This window comes from Oryzias melastigma, linkage group LG11 (assembly GCF_002922805.2).
Source record: "Oryzias melastigma strain HK-1 linkage group LG11, ASM292280v2, whole genome shotgun sequence".
NCBI lineage: Eukaryota > Metazoa > Chordata > Actinopteri > Beloniformes > Adrianichthyidae > Oryzias > Oryzias melastigma.
The window spans coordinates 14,146,542-14,162,994 of NC_050522.1; the positions used below are offsets into that span (position 1 = coordinate 14,146,542).

Consider the following 16,453-nt stretch of genomic DNA (forward strand, 5'->3'; position numbering starts at 1 on the left):
TGCTAAATAATCCATTTGGAGTTTGAGTCGCTTTAAGCCTAAATGAATCAAATGCGCGCGCCTCCACATTCTGGGGTCACAAGCGGGTGAAGTCTGACTCCATCAAAGTCAAAAGGTTATAGTGAAGGTGCGGATCTGCGGTGTCCTCTGAGTGCGCGCGATGCGGTGCTGCGACAGGGAGGCGCGCGGGCTGCAGCGGTTGTCGGCACGCGCCGCGGCCCTGAGCGGCTGAGCAGCATCCCGCAGCCGGGACCCCGCAGGACGCAGGCGCGGCTCCGCTGCAGATAAAAAGGGGGCGATGCTCAAAGTTTGAGCGACTGCTGGAGGAAGAAGAAGAGGAGGAGGCCCGCCGTCCTCTGCGGTGTTTTATCCGGGGAGGCTTCTGCGCATCCGCCGCGTGAGTACTTGCCGCGCACGCTCCCGCCCCGCTTTTTTAAACCGCGTTTATCATGTAAATGACAGGAATGTAGAACAGAACATCCTGAGTCACTGATCCGACTGCAGGTGGAAACAGCTTCGAGCTCCATGAAGGTTTTTGCGATCAACCGACCCAAAGCAGTCACGTCGTGGAGCTGCAGACTTGATAAACTGCATCCAAAAATTTGAGGACATGTGCTTTATTCTGGGAATGAGTCCAGTCTTAGTTTGTTTTCATTTATGTTGCATAAAAGCATATGTGAATTCCACTCAGCTTCTCTGCAAAACTGATGATGTAATTGATGCTTATTGGGTGATTGGGAGCAAATTGTTAAATAAATGATCAGTTGATGGAGCCAAACATGACCCCCCTCCCTCTCTCTTATTTAATTGATTTCTCATTCTTCAACATTTGTTGAATTACAGCTAAAGTTGTCCAAACAAGTCTGCAACCGTTAACACTTTAAGAGCCATTCAGGTTAATTTCTCATTGACGATCCACAAAGTCTCACTTCACCCTTTAGAAAAATAAGATCTGTATTTATTTGAACATTTTTATTATGGAAGTTTTTTAGTTCCATCAGACTCTGAATTTTTTTAAACCCCTGAATTTTTATTCTGAATTTTTTTAACCTCTGAATTTTTTATGTTGAATTTTTTTAACCCCTGAATTTTTATTCTGAATTTTTTAACCCCCTCAATTTTTATTCTGAATTTTTTTAACCTCTGAATTTTTTTTTCTGAATTTTTTTAACCTCTGAATTTTTATCCTGAATTTTTTTTCAACCCTTGCTTTTTAAACAGCAAAATTTTATGCTCCCAAAAATATTTTTTATTTTAAAAAATTATGTGTTTTTAATTTCGAGACTTAAAATTTCCATGGGTTAAAAAATTCAACATGAAAAAATTCAGAGTGAAAACTTCGCCCAAACAGTCTCATTAGAGCAAGTAGTCGATCCAGGAGCACATCGATATCCAGCCAATCAAATCCCGACACTGACGTGACGTCAGCTCTTCCTACGCTTTGGAGTTCAAGATGGCAGCCAACGCAAGCGGTAGCACATCGGTGAGTAATTACGTTTATATTTCCCTATTATTTTCTCATTAATATCGTTTAACAGAGTGCAAAATATGCCCAACTTTTGTTGTGATTTTATTTTTAAGTTCGCCGTCACGTTCAGCCATCGAAAGTGACTTAGCTTTCATGCTAACGTGATGCATCAACCACAGCTAGCTAACATCTGTCTCCTCATATTACCGTACCGCGGGAGATTTTTCACATGTACCGCGGGAGATTACCCATTTTAACTCTTCTCATTCATTCGTAGGCCGTGATAAAACGATGCAACTATTAAACCGAGATTTTGTTGTGCATCTTGCAACTTTTTATTTTCACCGCAACTTTGACAAATTCATCGCGACAACAGTCATGGGTGACGATGCAGCTTCATGACTTTTTCTCTTCTGTCTACGCTAAGCCAAGCGCGTGCGGGTGCAGAACTGTCATGTGCTGTGCAATACTGTATGAGAGAAAGACAAATTGATAATACAAAGGAAGAATTTAGAGTGTGCAGGAAAATAAATCCATGTTGAGTCTCCTCCACAACAAGCCTATAGACGATTAGCTACATGCTAGCTATTTTGGCTAATTTAGGATTTTTTTTTTTTAATTTTTTTAGGCTATTTTGGAGTTTAGCCAATATTTCAGCTGCATGCTAGCTGTTTTGGCCTATTTAGAATTTTCCCGTTTTTTATGCTAGTTTGGAGCTTAGCTAACACCAGGCAACATCAGGCGTTATAGGCTGTAACAATAATGTGAAATCTGCCACAAAATCCTGGACGGTCTGGAGTTTGTTTGTTTTTTTCTTCTGATGGTCTGGTATTTAAAAAAAAATACATTTGAAAAATAGTCATTAATCACACTAATTTATCATAATGTCTACACTATTTATCAACATTCTACATTCTAGAATGTTAATAAAGGTCATAGATATAATGCTATCTGTTGTACTTATCAGTATCTTTTAGGAATGCATTTATATGTGCTATTTTTATTCCCTGTTATTTAGTGACACATTTAAAAAGCATTTACAAAATTGTTTTTATTTCTCTAGGATATTCTTCTTCAACATATTCTTGAGAGACTGCGTTCACGTCTAGAGTATTGTCTTCAACAACTTCCTCTGGATCTGGACTTCTTGGATTTCTTTTGCACTCAGGAGCTCGTTTTTCTTCAAGCATTGTCTGGCCAAGTTGATGTTTGCCCTGTCCTTTTAGATGAACTAAGCGGATTACACACATTGATAAAAAGAGAAAAGGACAAAATACATCCACACAGTGCTGTGATTCATTTTGAGCAAGGACCCTCAGGGCGTCGCAGAATGGCTCTTTCCCCCAATCATCTGAGCAGTCTTCTGGAACTGAACTTGTCCATTCCAACCATAGCAAAAATTTTGGGAATGTCCAGAAGCACTGTTTTCCGACGCATGAATGAGTTCCAACTTTCTGTCAAGGCACTCTACAGCACCATGTCTGATGAAGAATTAGACCAATGCATTATAGACATAAAGTCCAGGCAGCCCCACTCTGGATATCGGATGGTGAAGGCACTTCTTAAGGCCAGAGGACACAGAGTGCAATACCAAAGAGTTCGATGTTCCATGCATCGTGTTGACACAGCTGGTGTTGTATCAAGGATGGTTTCTTTGGGTTGCATTGCTCGACGTGCTTATTCTGTCCCAGGACCACACTCTCTAATGCATATTGACACCAACCACAAACTGATACGGTAAATTAATTGAGCTTTTGAAGTTAAAGATCATCCTGAGAATTATAGAGCTATGGTAATATTCAGGGTTTTTTTCCCCCCAATGCAGCTATAACATTGTGATCTTTGGAGGCATTGATGGCTTTTCTCGTAAGGTGAGTTTAGTTACAAGTCACACATGGACACAGGCATGGTGTATGTTGCTTATTGTTATTTTTTGGATGCAGGTTATGTATCTTGGTGCTGCTTCCAATAATCTGGCATCAACAACACTGGGATTTTTCCAAACATCTGTTGAAAGATTTGGCTTTCCTCTAAGGTAATAAGTGCTGTAATTCAAAATGGGTTGCTGTAGTTGAATATAATGGGGGGAGTTGATTGTTTTTACCTGGTAATAATTATTGAAATTACAAGAGTAATAATTCATGTTTTTATTTTTGATGTTGCACCGGCATTTTATATTTAATACTATTATGTAGACAAAAAAAAAACGTTTGAATCATAGGGTGACCCTTTTTACCAGAATATATTATTATTTCATATTTAATTTTGTTTTGATGAATAAATAGTTACTTTACACAGATCATGAAGAAAAAAACAATTATTCTTTCCTAATCTAATAAAAATAATATGAATCCAAGGAATTATTACTATGCTGTTGAAAACAGAAACTAAAAAACAGCTGTTACATTAATCTCTGATCTTCAGTTTCTATCTGGCAACTATAGTTCATAACCATTGTGTTGACCTAGGCATGGTTACATTAAAAGTGGTGTCATCTGGACCCCACAAGACAGCGCGTTCAACTTTTTTTTTCCAAGGATTTTTCGTCTTTACTGTTGTCTGTGGCAGACATCTTTTCCAACTTTGTCATGGGAGGGATCACATAACAAAGTAAGGGTCGGGTCATCTGGACCCCATAAGAGCACAAGGTAACAGTTTATTATGCTAAATGTTTTCAGTGTTTTGTTTTTGATTGCTGTGCCAAACCTTAAACTTTCATAACCTAAACCAATCAGACCAAAATAAAAAATATCAACCAATACCTACCATTCTGACACACATTGGAAGGTGCATTTAAACAGGCAACCTGGGTCAGAAGCACTGCAGTGCAGTAGTAATTAAATATTTAATGGTGTCATTCTTTATATTGACACTTGTGGCTTTAGTAAGAATTATTTGATTTGATAGTTCCTAACCTTTTTTCTCCCTCTTTTTTGGGGTGGGGTGTTGTATTTCTTCCAGAGTTCGTGGGGATCACGGAGGAGAAAATGTGGATGTCGCACGATTGATGTTTACTATCCGTGGCACAGGAAGAAGCAGTTTCATCTCAGGAAAGAGTGTGCACAATCAACGGTTTGTTCTTTTAATATTCTGTCGTTTATTTTTTATAATTTAAATTATAAACAATTAAAATGTTTTCTTGAAAAGCTTTTTCTTTAGGAAATGTATTTAACCTTGTAAATAGTGCACTAGCCATCAGGATGGACTGCCAAATGTGTCTGAAATTACTTTTTTTGTAATATCATATTACTATCAATGGATTCTTAAAAGTTACCGCATGTCTTACATAAAATTATGACATGAATTTAAACAACATACATCTATTATAATATATAAGACATTATGAATGTTGTAATGCATGGATTTTATGAGGTTTAGACACGAGTAATCAAATAAAAAAAGCCATATGTGGCTACATATTTCCTTATATATTTCAGAATAGAACGACTATGGAGAGATCTCTGGGTGGCCGTTACATCCATCTACTATGACGTTCTTCACAACCTTGAGGAAGAAGACCTTCTTGACATTTCAAATTCTGCACACCTCTTCTGCTGCCACTATGTGTTTCTGCCTCGCCTGCAAGACGATTTGGATACATTTTGCAGTGGATGGGACAATCATCCACTACGAACAGAAAGCAACATGACCCCCAACCAACTGTGGGAGTTGGGTCGCACATATCATCCTGTTCCTGAACCAGAAAACACACAGGTATGTGTGTGTGTGTGTATATATATCCCTTAAAAGTGTATTAAATAAAATTCATCTATCGCCATTCTTGTTTGTTGCAGGAGTTCCTGATTCCTGACATTGACTGGGAAGAAAGTGGGCTCTCCTGCCAGAACCATTCAAGCATTGTTGTTCCAAACATGGACTGTCCACTGACAGAGGAACAAATGGAAGCTTTACAGGAAGTGGTTAATCCAAGAGCTGCATCCCAGTCTTTTGGCTCAGACATCTACATTGCAGCTGTTCAGTTTTGTCACCAATGGTTTTGAATGAAAGTGGTATACATATTAAACTACAAATGTTTAAAGAAGAGGTTCTTAATATAAATATTTAAGAATTAGGTAAGTTACACTACAGTTAATCAAGTCTCAAGTTTTGAGAAATTTGAGAAAAAAACATTTCATTTTGCATTGTCATCCCCAAATGGAGTATTTCCATGTTTACATAAATGTTAAGATGATTGGAACGTGTGTAATAAATTGAAATGGCACATTAAATCAACCTGTTGTTTATTAAGGATTAACATACATCACTGCTCAGCCAAAGACTGTTCAAGTCTTAACAAATGACAACACGATAACATCAACTCCTGACTTATTTAGAATTGATCAGAACCAAGCCATGGAACAGTTAAGTAAATGGCACTATTATCTGTTTTCATATATATATGAAGGTTGAAGAGCACAGCAAATGCTAATATTTTAATTCAGAACCTTTAAGAATGACTTCTACACAACTGGATGAACAGTAACTTTGATGGAGGAACACCTAAATAAGGCCAAATCCTGCATTGCAGGTTTCAATGGAAGCAAGGAGGTCTTCTTTGAAGGTCAAATAGTTCTTGTAGTGGCACGGAATGCGTAGGGTCTCATAGCAGGTTGCTGCAGTAGGATGACTCCCATCTCCCAGCTCAATGGTAAGTCTGTTTGGCAGAATCTCCCAACCCGACCAGAATTTGACGAGTTTGGTCAGTTCACTTGATGTTGCTGTGTACAAAGAGAAAGCTTATGGTTAGGTTTAAACTACATTTGAAGACATTATGAGCTTTGACAGATATTCAAATAAACGTTTTGTTCAATAATGCAAGACTAGCTCGACTTATAAACTTGAAGGGTAAATAAACAGTAAATCAACATTTTAGTCTGTGTACCTCTATAAATTGAACTTAAAAATTCAAAATTTTGACAATTTAATTTAACCCATAAAAACCTATTTCTATTTTTTCCTAAAAAAATATATATATGTGGAATACACCACAAACCAGGAGGACCACAGAACTAATTATATTTTTCTGTTACACCATGTCACCATGGGTTCTTATGGAATACTATTGTCTAAAACTGTGTGCTGCCCCTTAGAGGTTGAAATAAAGTAGTAAAGTGGAATTGTGGTCAACTGGTTTAAGTCCAACATAAATTCAAAAGTTTTAAAATATTAGCTGTGCCTAACCGTTTTTGTTTTAACAATTATTTTGTTTTAACAATTATCAGTGAAATACTAAATCCTTCCCTGAAAACAATTAAAATACATGCAAACAGGAACTAATGTGCGTATTTGGCTGCACGTATTGCATGTGGCTAACATGAATTTCTATCAACTTTTGTGCTAGATCGCATTTAAAATATGCACAAATAAGATAAGCCATAATAGAAACTGTTGGAATAATGTCTGCCCAAATGTAAGATTGATATATTTTTAACAGAACCTACACTTTTGGTGGATGTCATACTTTTGTTTCTTTATATGTAAAAAAAAAAATCAAGGAGGAAATAAAATAGGTAGGACATTCATAAAATAAATATTGTACACATTTCCCATTACAACTGGTAGGGTTACCTTTAATTTTTAAGATTGTGTTAAACAGGGTTCAGTTGTCAACTTTCCCAGTAAACTTAACCCATAAACTGGAAGTCACTTTACACAAGTGTGGTAACGTCACCATTTTGCCATGGTGAAAAGGGTTAATCAGGCAGCGTGACTTTAGGTTCCCCTAGACATGCACCCCCCCTTTTTTTAATTTACAAATCTGGGGTGAGAGTGGAGTCAGCCTCCAACTGTCTCGCTTAATAATAAGAATAAAATGTCCGATTTCGATTGAGTCAACCACGTGATTGGGCCCGATTTCCAATCACCTGATCGGATCAGGACATCCCTAGTGATAACCAAATACAAGGACTACAAAATAATGCATTGTGGGGAAAATGTGTCCTGAAAGTTCTTGTAGTTCTATGTGAAATAACTGGTGATAAATGAAGGACTTCGGTGTATTTTCTTTACTCTTTCTGGAAGGTAGTAAATCACTGATAAAAAAATAAACAAGATTTCAAATAATCTGTTATGTGATGTTGTCTTTAAAATTAACTTTAATTTCTATTTTATCCTTTTATTTGGGACAGTGCACATGAAATGAATCCCACAGCTATTTTTTTATCTGCTTTACTCTGAAAGATGTTAAATATAAAAGACAACAGCACAAATCATACTAGGAGGAGTGGCATATTAAAATTCAGCCGATCTCGTACAGTCTCGCCGTTCACCCTCATCTCAGGCGCCTTTCTCCGCCCCCTCCAGCAGCAGCTTGGTCTCGTCGACGATGCAGGCAAGGCGCTGTGTCATCTCAAACACACCTATTCTTTCAAACAATTCACCTCCAAACGATGTAAACTGCTCCGTGATAGGCCATACGAGTCCTGACTCATGATTCAGCTCGGAGCGAGGCGCTGTTCGGGTGTCCAGTGAGCTCTGAGTCATGAATCACGAGTCATTGCTCATTTGATTCAATTTGTTTCAAGCTGATTCAAATGAGTCCTGACTCAAACCCGCTTATATGATTCAGCACAGACTCTGAGAACTGGTTGCAGCACCTCAGCAAGGGGAGTGGGCCACAGATTCTCCGGTTGGGAGGAGGAGCAGATTCTCAGAGAGGGAGGGGTGAGGAGCTGCAGGTGTCAGCAGAGTGGTGCAGCACAGAAAAAACGAGAGATTCTGTTGGGTTTGAGCTTTGTTCCAAGAGTTTTTCATTCTCATAGCGAAGATCATTTTTATTTTTTTTTTACAGTGCAAAGCGGGATATTTTTCTACAATAAATTGTTAGTGGTGGAAGAAAATGAGTCAGTTAATGAGTCATTGGGGAAGATGACTCATGATTCTCGAGTCAGTAAAGTGACTCACGAGTTTTGAACGATTTGTTCATGACTCACACATCACTTGTAAACGTACCGTTTTCAATGAACTCCCGAAGATACCCTAAAATGCGGGTTTTGGTTTGGGGAGACCAATCTTCATCTTCCTCTTCCTCCTCCCTTGGCCAACTGATGCGTTGAAGAAGTATCTGTAATTGGATAAAAGCGGTAATAATGTTAGGACAATTTTAACTTCATTATAATGTTTTTTACTTCTGTCAACAATACTTTTTCACTGCATTTACCTTGTAAAATGCATGACAATTCTCAACAAGGTGTACTTTTTTAAGAAAATTGTAGAAGTACAAATCCTAACAGAGGTCACTGGTAACATGTACCTCAGGACAAATGGCGCCTGTTCCTTCATCGGGAAAGATCAAGGCGACAATTTCAGGTCGCTTGGTAAGCACTGTCCACACCGGAGTCTCCTTAAGCCCTCTTCTCAGCTGTTTAATTTGCCTTGTGACTCGCCCAAGGACCTGTAAACAAACAAGACAGCTTAAAAAATGATAAACAAATTTAGTAAGCTCTAGCTGCCACAAACAGCAAACTTAATTTTTATTCAGAACTGTGGATGGATAGGCATATGCATTATCTTATTTTTATTATTTGTACTTCTAATGGTGAATAGAAATGTTTAGGGTCTAAAGGTGCCAACTAAAAGCTCACATAAAGGACGTAATAGATTTTCTACCATGAAACCTTTTAGGTAGTCTATGTCAGGGGTCGGCAACCCAAAATGTTAAAGAGCCACTTTGGACCAAAAAAATAAAAAACAAATATGTCTGGAGCCACATACATTTAAATGCCTTATATAAGTCTTATAATGAAGGCAACACATGCTGCATGTATCTATAAAGTAGCCCACTATCAATGTGATTTAATAACAAAATGAACGTCCGTGATTTAATGTTCATTTCTCCCACTGCTTGTCCTCACGTCACGTAAGCCTCAAATTTGGTTTGATTACAATTTAGATGAATTGCAGCGACATATTAGCTGACAAAAGCTGAGCACCCTCATAACAAACATACAAGCTTTTATTTTGACAACCCACAATGACACAAGGAGAGGGGGTCTTCATCAGCCTCTCCATCATTCTCACTGCAGGTGCAGGAAGAATTCAAACATAACAGGACAAAATCATAAATGCCAACAAACAGTCAGACAACAAAATACGTTGACGAAAACCCAAACTTAAATCCAATTCCAGTCAGACAGGCAAAAGAATGGGTAACCCACAATTCCTTGCGCTGCCAGACAACAAGCCCAGCGTGTCTGAGATCATCACTACAATATGAATGAATTACAGTTTGTTTCATTGCTTTGATGAAATTAAAGAAATGCAATAAAGAAATCCGATTTTTGATGTCATTTTAGTTTGAGGATTTGAAAAAAACCACAAAAATATAACGTGCACCTTTAAGGTGCTTCCACACTGGCCGCGTCGGCGTGCAATCAAGTGCACACTTTGAATGAAGAGTCAATATGAACGTGCGCACACCAACATTCCCGGGCTCCAAGTCTGGAGCGCGCAGGAGCGCGCTTTGCTACCCAGGTTTTTAAGTCAGACATTTAAAAGGACAGAGTTGTGAAAACAAAAGTCCTCAGAAAGATTTGGGGATTTTCAACACTTTTACTTTTTGCTCCGAGGTTCTTCCTGTTGTAGATGGCAGATGAGCGGTTATGAGAACCCCGCAACAGACTATTTCCGGTATTTTAGACAGTTCTGCGCATGTCAAAATGATTTATTATGATCAACAGTGTAGCACATGGAAACGTTTGTTACAATCGGATAAAGTTTTTCAGGCCCATCTTTGATTCGATCAAGGACATTTTGCTCATGTAAACACAGCTAGAGTATGAATGGGTGAATGTGTGTGTGACTGTAAAGTGCTTTGAGCCTTCAGGAAAGGTATAAAAGCGCTATACAAGTACAAGCCATTAACCATTTTACCATTTAAAAATAAAAGCAAAAATACTATACCTTTGCATCCCTGATAACTAAATTTAAAGATTTGGCAAAAATAAAACATTTTCACTTACAGCATGGATCAGTAGCTTCTCAAAAAGCCAGTTTTGATTCCTCTCAGTCAGGGAAGTAGGGTCCCAGGCATAGGCCAACTCCTGTACACTTGCTTTTTCAGCATCAGAAAGTTCAGTGCCCCCTTCAAGCTTAAAATAAAAGAAGAAATAAATGTCAGAGTTTGAGCGAGACCTTAAAAATAAATGTAGAGTAGAAAATGGCAATTAAAATACTTCTCAGAACCTAATATCAAAAACAAACAAAGAAACAAACATACAAGCTTGATTTTGTCTCTGATGTCCAGGTCTGGGCAGTCCTCCAGTGTAACGGTTGCCGTTTCAAGGCTCCCACCAAGCAGAACATGAACAACAGCTGGGCTGAGCCCAGACAAGCAGGGTCCTTCATGTATAAAGGAATGGCCAATCATTCTCCCTGCCACAAGAAACATGTCACTTTCTACCAGAAAGTGAGAGGCTCAGGGAACTAAATGGCCAGGTGGTCCTTCAAAAAGCCGGGTAACGTTGGAATTTGCTGTACAAGAAATTAACATTGTAAGTAAATTAAGTCATAGGTACTCTTTCATATAATTTGGAAAGAGGCATAATGTTATATGCATACCAAAATTGATGCAAAACCCGGACCTCAGCTTATCCATACACGTTGAGATTAAAAACCGAGTGACTCCCTGTCCAACAGCAGAATCCCCTACATCACAAATATGGTTTTAAATATTTTACCATACGGTGAACTTGTTTTCTTTTTAACTTAAATTGCTGTAACCTGCATTTACCTTCAAGTCTGCAATTCAGAGGACGTCCCCACTCTACATTAGGCCGCTTATAGAAGGAAATGAGGGCCAAGTCCTGTTCAGCTGGGGTCTGTCTCAGGTCCATGCTCAAAAGTAGTGGACTTTCCCCTTCGTGCATATGCCGACAATAGCTTGCAAAGGCAGTTGCGGCTTTAACAGGGTCACTGATAGTTATCCAGCCTTTAAAATAAGCAAATAAATAAATAAATAAATAAATACAATAAAAAAAAATAAATAAAAAAAACATCAGACACTGGTGATTTGTTTAAACCACACTGGAGCATGAAAGCTTGGTTAGATATTAAATTAGTTAACACTGTTCTCTAACTTGGTTGTAAGCATCAGTGGTGGTATGCAAATTGTGTTTAGTGGTATACCACAAATATTATGTAGTGACTGCTTTGTAATAAAAATTGTCAGTGTTACCTAGTGCTGGGCGATATGACGATATAAATCATGTGGGCGATACAAAAGTGTCAATCGTGGCCTTTCTCCTCTATCATTTATATCGTTGCTAAGATCATTTAAGATAAGATAAGATCAACTTTATTCAATTTGATCAATTATTCGCCAAATGTCATTATCAGACCCTCCAGGACATTGGCGATTTGTTGTGCACCTTGCAACTTTTTATCGTCACTGCAACTTTACCAATCTACCGTGACAACAGTCATGAATGATGACGCAGCTTCGTGACTGTTTCTCTTCTGATTCTTTAACATAAACCGTGCTCTCTTTTATTTTCTCTCTGACTGTTTTCTCTTCAAGACGTGCGTGAACGGTCACCCCGCAGGAAGGATGGCGGTCCGCTGCGTGCAAACATGCACGCGGTGAAGTGAAGGTGCTGCACGCATACATGCAGTGGTTTGGCGGTGTACTGGTCGCAAACATTGTGTATATAGATATGACGTATTTTCAAAAAGCATCTGTCACAATAAAAATGAGTTTGAATATGAGAATGTTAAGTTTATTTCATAATTAACATCTTTAAAAAAATTTTTTTAAAACATTGCAACTTTTGTTGCAACTTTTCACAAAAGCTGCTGCAACATCAGGCATATTTTCCGAGAGTAGCTGAAAATATACTCTATTGTCGTATATCGTGATATATGTTGTATATTGATATAAAATATTTTATAACATGATATAATTTTTTTCCCATATCACCCAGCACTAGTGTTATCCTTGAAAGATAATTTTTTTTCTCAGGTAGAGGGGAACATTTGACCATCACTGATACAGATTAACGGTAAGCCATGAATTGGGAGTACAGTAATATTACCTACATGTAACTTTCCACATCTACTGTACTAACCCTGAGCTACACCTACCATCACTGACTGTTGAAGTTCCAGATGTTCCTGGCACTGCTGTTTGCTCCTCCTCACTGATAGTACCTTCAAGACTTCTTTCATTTCCTGCACTACTCACATAGTTCTTTCTGTTACACTTCTGACAAATAGATTTATTGTAGATTGAAAATTTTAAAAGTAAGAGGTTAACAAATACCTTTCTCCACATGAAGAAGCATGTTCCTCAATGAAGGCCGCAGAAAAGATTTCTGCACACAGAGGACATTGTTGCAATGCTGAAGAAGTAAAAGGTTACAAACTTAAATACATTTCCACAACAAGTTTCAAACCACTACCAGTAGTTTCTAAATTTGCTTTAGTAGGAATATGTGCTTACAAAAAATTACTGAAAATTCTTACATTCTGTCCCCACTGGTTCAGTGGCTTCCACAGTTGAGAGATCATTGTCACAGCCATCAACACCAGGACAAGATTTGATGTGTTCTGTGAGGATTTGTAAGGGAACCGCTTCTTTACACTTCTGACATGTGGCTTTGGGCATGCTGCTGAACGCTTCATTAGTTGGTTCAAGAGGATCTGTCCTGAACTCTTCTTGGATTGGGGCAATAAACATTGTTGTATTCCCACTCTTAGTGGCCAATTTTAATATTTTGCCCGTGTAGCCAGTATCATCAGGTGCAACTAAAGAGAGTTTCCGGCTCCCCCAGCCACCTGTAGACGACATTTAAAGGAAAGATTAGCCTTTAAAACTAAGATACATTAATACTTAATACGTACATATATTTCAAATTATTTCTAAACTTATTAAGGTTTATCAATAGGCAAAAGAGATCGAACAGAATTGAAACTTAATATTTCTTACCTCGACATTTATATAACAACCAACCACCAGTAACTGTTGCCAGTTTTGGAAACAAAACCTTGAGGGCTTCACACAGCTGTAAACAAATATATCAATTATTTACTTATTTAAAGATAAAAATAAGTGTTTTTATATAATTTATTAACTTTGCTTTTGTGTTTCTCAGGTGTCTCACTGAACAAGTTACCAATAGACATTTACTGTTCAACACTTAAAATTTACAAAAAATACACAGACATTACAATTTGCATCTTATTACCTCGTCATGTGTTGTGCTTTCATCTAGGTGAGCAGTCCTACGACCCAACCCTGCCTGCAGATGGACTATCTGCTCTTCTTCATTTGGACTTTTCTCACATTGTTTTGGCAGTAAATGAAAGACCACTTCCAATGGTTTAATTTTCTTTGCAGGGATACAATTTACTGCAGGAAAGCGCCGCTTTCCTCTTCCACGGGCAAACATAGCTGGAAAGGACCTGTCAAAAACAAAAGAACAAAGATGTGTATTACAATCACTCAAATATTACTTTATTTATTGCTATTTAAAAAACAATATTATTTGAAGATTGACATATGATATGATACAGATGAACAACTTCATCCACTGCGATGACATAATTACCCAACAAGATGAGTCAAAAATCTGGACATCTTTTTGTCAACATGTACAGATGTCAACACCCATGATTTCTTTGTACTAGTCAATCAACTATTCAGTTGTAAAATAGTGAGATTGTAGTTGGCACAATCATCTCATCGTGGAAAAAAAATATTTTTCATAACCCTTGACCAATAAATGTGGAGTTATAAATGTTTTGTATTGGTCCTGCGATGATCTGGAATGCCATATCTGATGACAGGATATGCTCAGTTGTCCATAACCTTATATTGGAGTGATTGGGAATAGAAAATTTGTGGCAATCATTTGTTCTATCACAAAATTTTACATTACTTTTAAATAGAGCCCAGAAGAAAACTATGTTAAACTACACCATGTATTGAATCGACATCAAATCATTACAGTTTAAGATTACTGTTCCAATATATGGTAATGTTTTTCACTCCAGAAAAACTAAAAACAAAAAAAAAAAAGGTTTAAAGTCACCCTCCAATGAAAATCATGTGTTGATTGTGCTGAGCTCTTCGCATGTATTAGGGCTGGGAATCACTGGGTACCTCACGACATGATACGTAATATATGGCTCACGATATCGATAATATCGTGATACTACGATAATTGGTAAAAATGCTCTTTAGTAACTAGCATTATATAGAAGAACATGTTTTTCGGGAAAATATATCCCCATATACCTTTTTTAGCTTTAACACAATCATAATAAACAACTTTTCTTATTTTGTGCAACAAATTATAGACACTTTTGTGCAACATTGTTGAAATCAGTAATACTGTCTTTGACAAACATTGACACCAACTGAATTGGAATTATCTGTCAGATTCAATGTTAACAATAGTAAACATGATCAGCAGTCACACTACTTAGGGCAGAATTTTTGTAAACAACAGAACAAAATTAAATAAGTCAAGTGGTGACAGCTATCTACCTCTAAAACAATGTCACACCAAAGGATGATGAATATAATGTTTTACAGCCTCTCTCAAAATTAACCTAATTTTTTCTGCACTTTTCTCTCGCTTGAAAAGGGCTGAGCATCCAAAAATGAAGGCTGATTTACTCAGACTGTCACTTGAGATTATTTTTCCAATTTTTATCATTTTTCCATTTGGTCAGTCAGCAGTTAATAGGTAAAAACCTTAAAACACACATAATAATGGCATTAAATATCATTTTAGATGCTTAAATTAATTAGCAACCTCCCTAATTTTACAGTGAATTCATGTACTTTATTTTAATTACATTTTTATTTAAGTTCAAACATCAAATCCTGCTTTTTTATTTAAGAATTACTTTAAATTAACATTAGCAACAAGTAATTACATTGTTTGAAAACGTCACATTATAAATTTACCAAAGTTACACCGTACACCAGCAGGTTAAACATTGAAGTGCATGAAAATAAAAATTCTGACCGGTACCTGAAGTACACGCAAACACCTGCGAAGCGCGAGCCCAGTTCCCACAGCACACCGGAACTACGCAATGGCGGTCATTCTCGTGCTCAGACAAAGTCACTTCTTATCGTGATATATCACAATATCGATATTTTGGCACACCACTAGTATGTGTGGCATTTTTCTTATAAGAAATAATTTATTGTTTGCATTTCCGAGTATTTATCCTTTTAAATCACTGTCACTCAAAGTCCCCGAGAAAAACTCGGTTTGAATTCCTGAGACTTTCATACGTCACCATAGCTAGCCTGGCTGCAGCATAGAAGCCGGAGAAGAGAAGATGACATCCCACTTCTGTGCTGTAAAGGATTGTAATTCACTGAAATACCATACTGATGTTAGCTTTCATTATTTTCCCAAGGAATCTGAGGGAAAAATTTTTTATTTATTGGTCACAGCGATGTCAATAATTATTCAATTATTTGCGGAAAAAGAATCATTTTTCAACTGGACTGAGAAGAATCAGTTTTGTAGGAAGTTATTTTTGAAGAAGGATGTGTTACCCTGCATTACCTGCTTGTATTTTAATTGCGTCCAAGACGGGACTTTTTTTAAGTTGGGCTCACATATTTAAAATGAAACTGAAAGGTAAAATACCATTAGCTGTCACAAATATGCTCTCCGCATTTTATCCGACCCGCTGCGATAGCAGCTCGGTGCTCCTTTATAGCAGCTCCGCTCAGGAACCACCGGGTGGTTTAACCGGACACCGGAACCGTTCTCCTGAACGTAATCCTTCATCTGCAAATAAAACCGTCACCACTGTCTGCACACATTTAGAAACTGTCGCACGGTTAGACCCTTTCTGTATTCTGGTATTTCACTAGATTTCTTATTCAAGTGATTTCATCAATCAGCATGTGCTAGCATGAAATCAGTTATGAGCTCCAGCTGCTGCTGCAATGCAGCCTAGATGATCATGTTTTATTTTATTTGTATTTCTTCATGGGCTTATCAAAGTGTGTGTGTC

General features: G+C 37.6%; 3 protein-coding genes across 4 annotated transcripts in view; 2 read left to right on the forward strand and 1 right to left on the reverse strand.

Moving 5' to 3' along the window:
* The window catches only part of pleca (plectin a), a gene marked incomplete in the record, with an annotated part of 104,365 nt that overhangs the window by 4,064 nt on the left and 83,848 nt on the right, over positions 1–16,453 (forward strand).
* zgc:174680 (uncharacterized protein LOC100136843 homolog) lies at positions 1,200–5,697 on the forward strand. Its single transcript, XM_024296746.2, has 7 exons — positions 1,200–1,483; positions 2,532–3,205; positions 3,294–3,339; positions 3,412–3,503; positions 4,430–4,540; positions 4,906–5,182; positions 5,263–5,697. Exons 1-7 carry the CDS (start codon positions 1,454–1,456, stop codon positions 5,467–5,469), a joined length of 1,437 nt encoding a protein of 478 aa, XP_024152514.1. The 5' UTR covers positions 1,200–1,453; the 3' UTR covers positions 5,470–5,697.
* Positions 5,691–16,453, reverse strand: part of LOC112161564 — an 11,455-nt gene continuing 692 nt past the window's right edge. The window contains exons 3-10 of one of the 2 annotated variants that reach the window (XM_036214124.1): positions 13,651–13,867; positions 13,392–13,467; positions 12,929–13,240; positions 12,726–12,804; positions 12,548–12,639; positions 11,199–11,396; positions 11,027–11,113; positions 10,692–10,939 (exon numbers count right to left, since the gene is read on the reverse strand). In XM_036214124.1, the coding sequence (XP_036070017.1) occupies positions 10,884–10,939; positions 11,027–11,113; positions 11,199–11,396; positions 12,548–12,639; positions 12,726–12,804; positions 12,929–13,240; positions 13,392–13,467; positions 13,651–13,867 (1,117 nt within the window). In that variant the 3' untranslated portion in view covers positions 10,692–10,883. Of the gene's footprint in view, positions 6,187–8,419; positions 8,532–8,720; positions 8,862–10,428; positions 10,558–10,685; positions 11,397–12,547; positions 12,640–12,725; positions 12,805–12,928; positions 13,241–13,391; positions 13,468–13,650; positions 13,868–16,453 lie in introns of those variants that run through there. The other variant, XM_024296783.2, reaches the window with a different exon arrangement.

Excerpts from the sequence above, each read along its gene's own strand:
- zgc:174680 (XM_024296746.2), top strand. The coding sequence starts at position 1,454 with ATGGCAGCCAACGCAAGCGGTAGCACATCG. Across the intron at positions 1,484-2,531 it reads ACGCAAGCGGTAGCACATCG|GATATTCTTCTTCAACATAT; the intron begins GTGAGTAATTAC and ends TTATTTCTCTAG. Across the intron at positions 3,504-4,429 it reads AGATTTGGCTTTCCTCTAAG|AGTTCGTGGGGATCACGGAG; the intron begins GTAATAAGTGCT and ends TATTTCTTCCAG.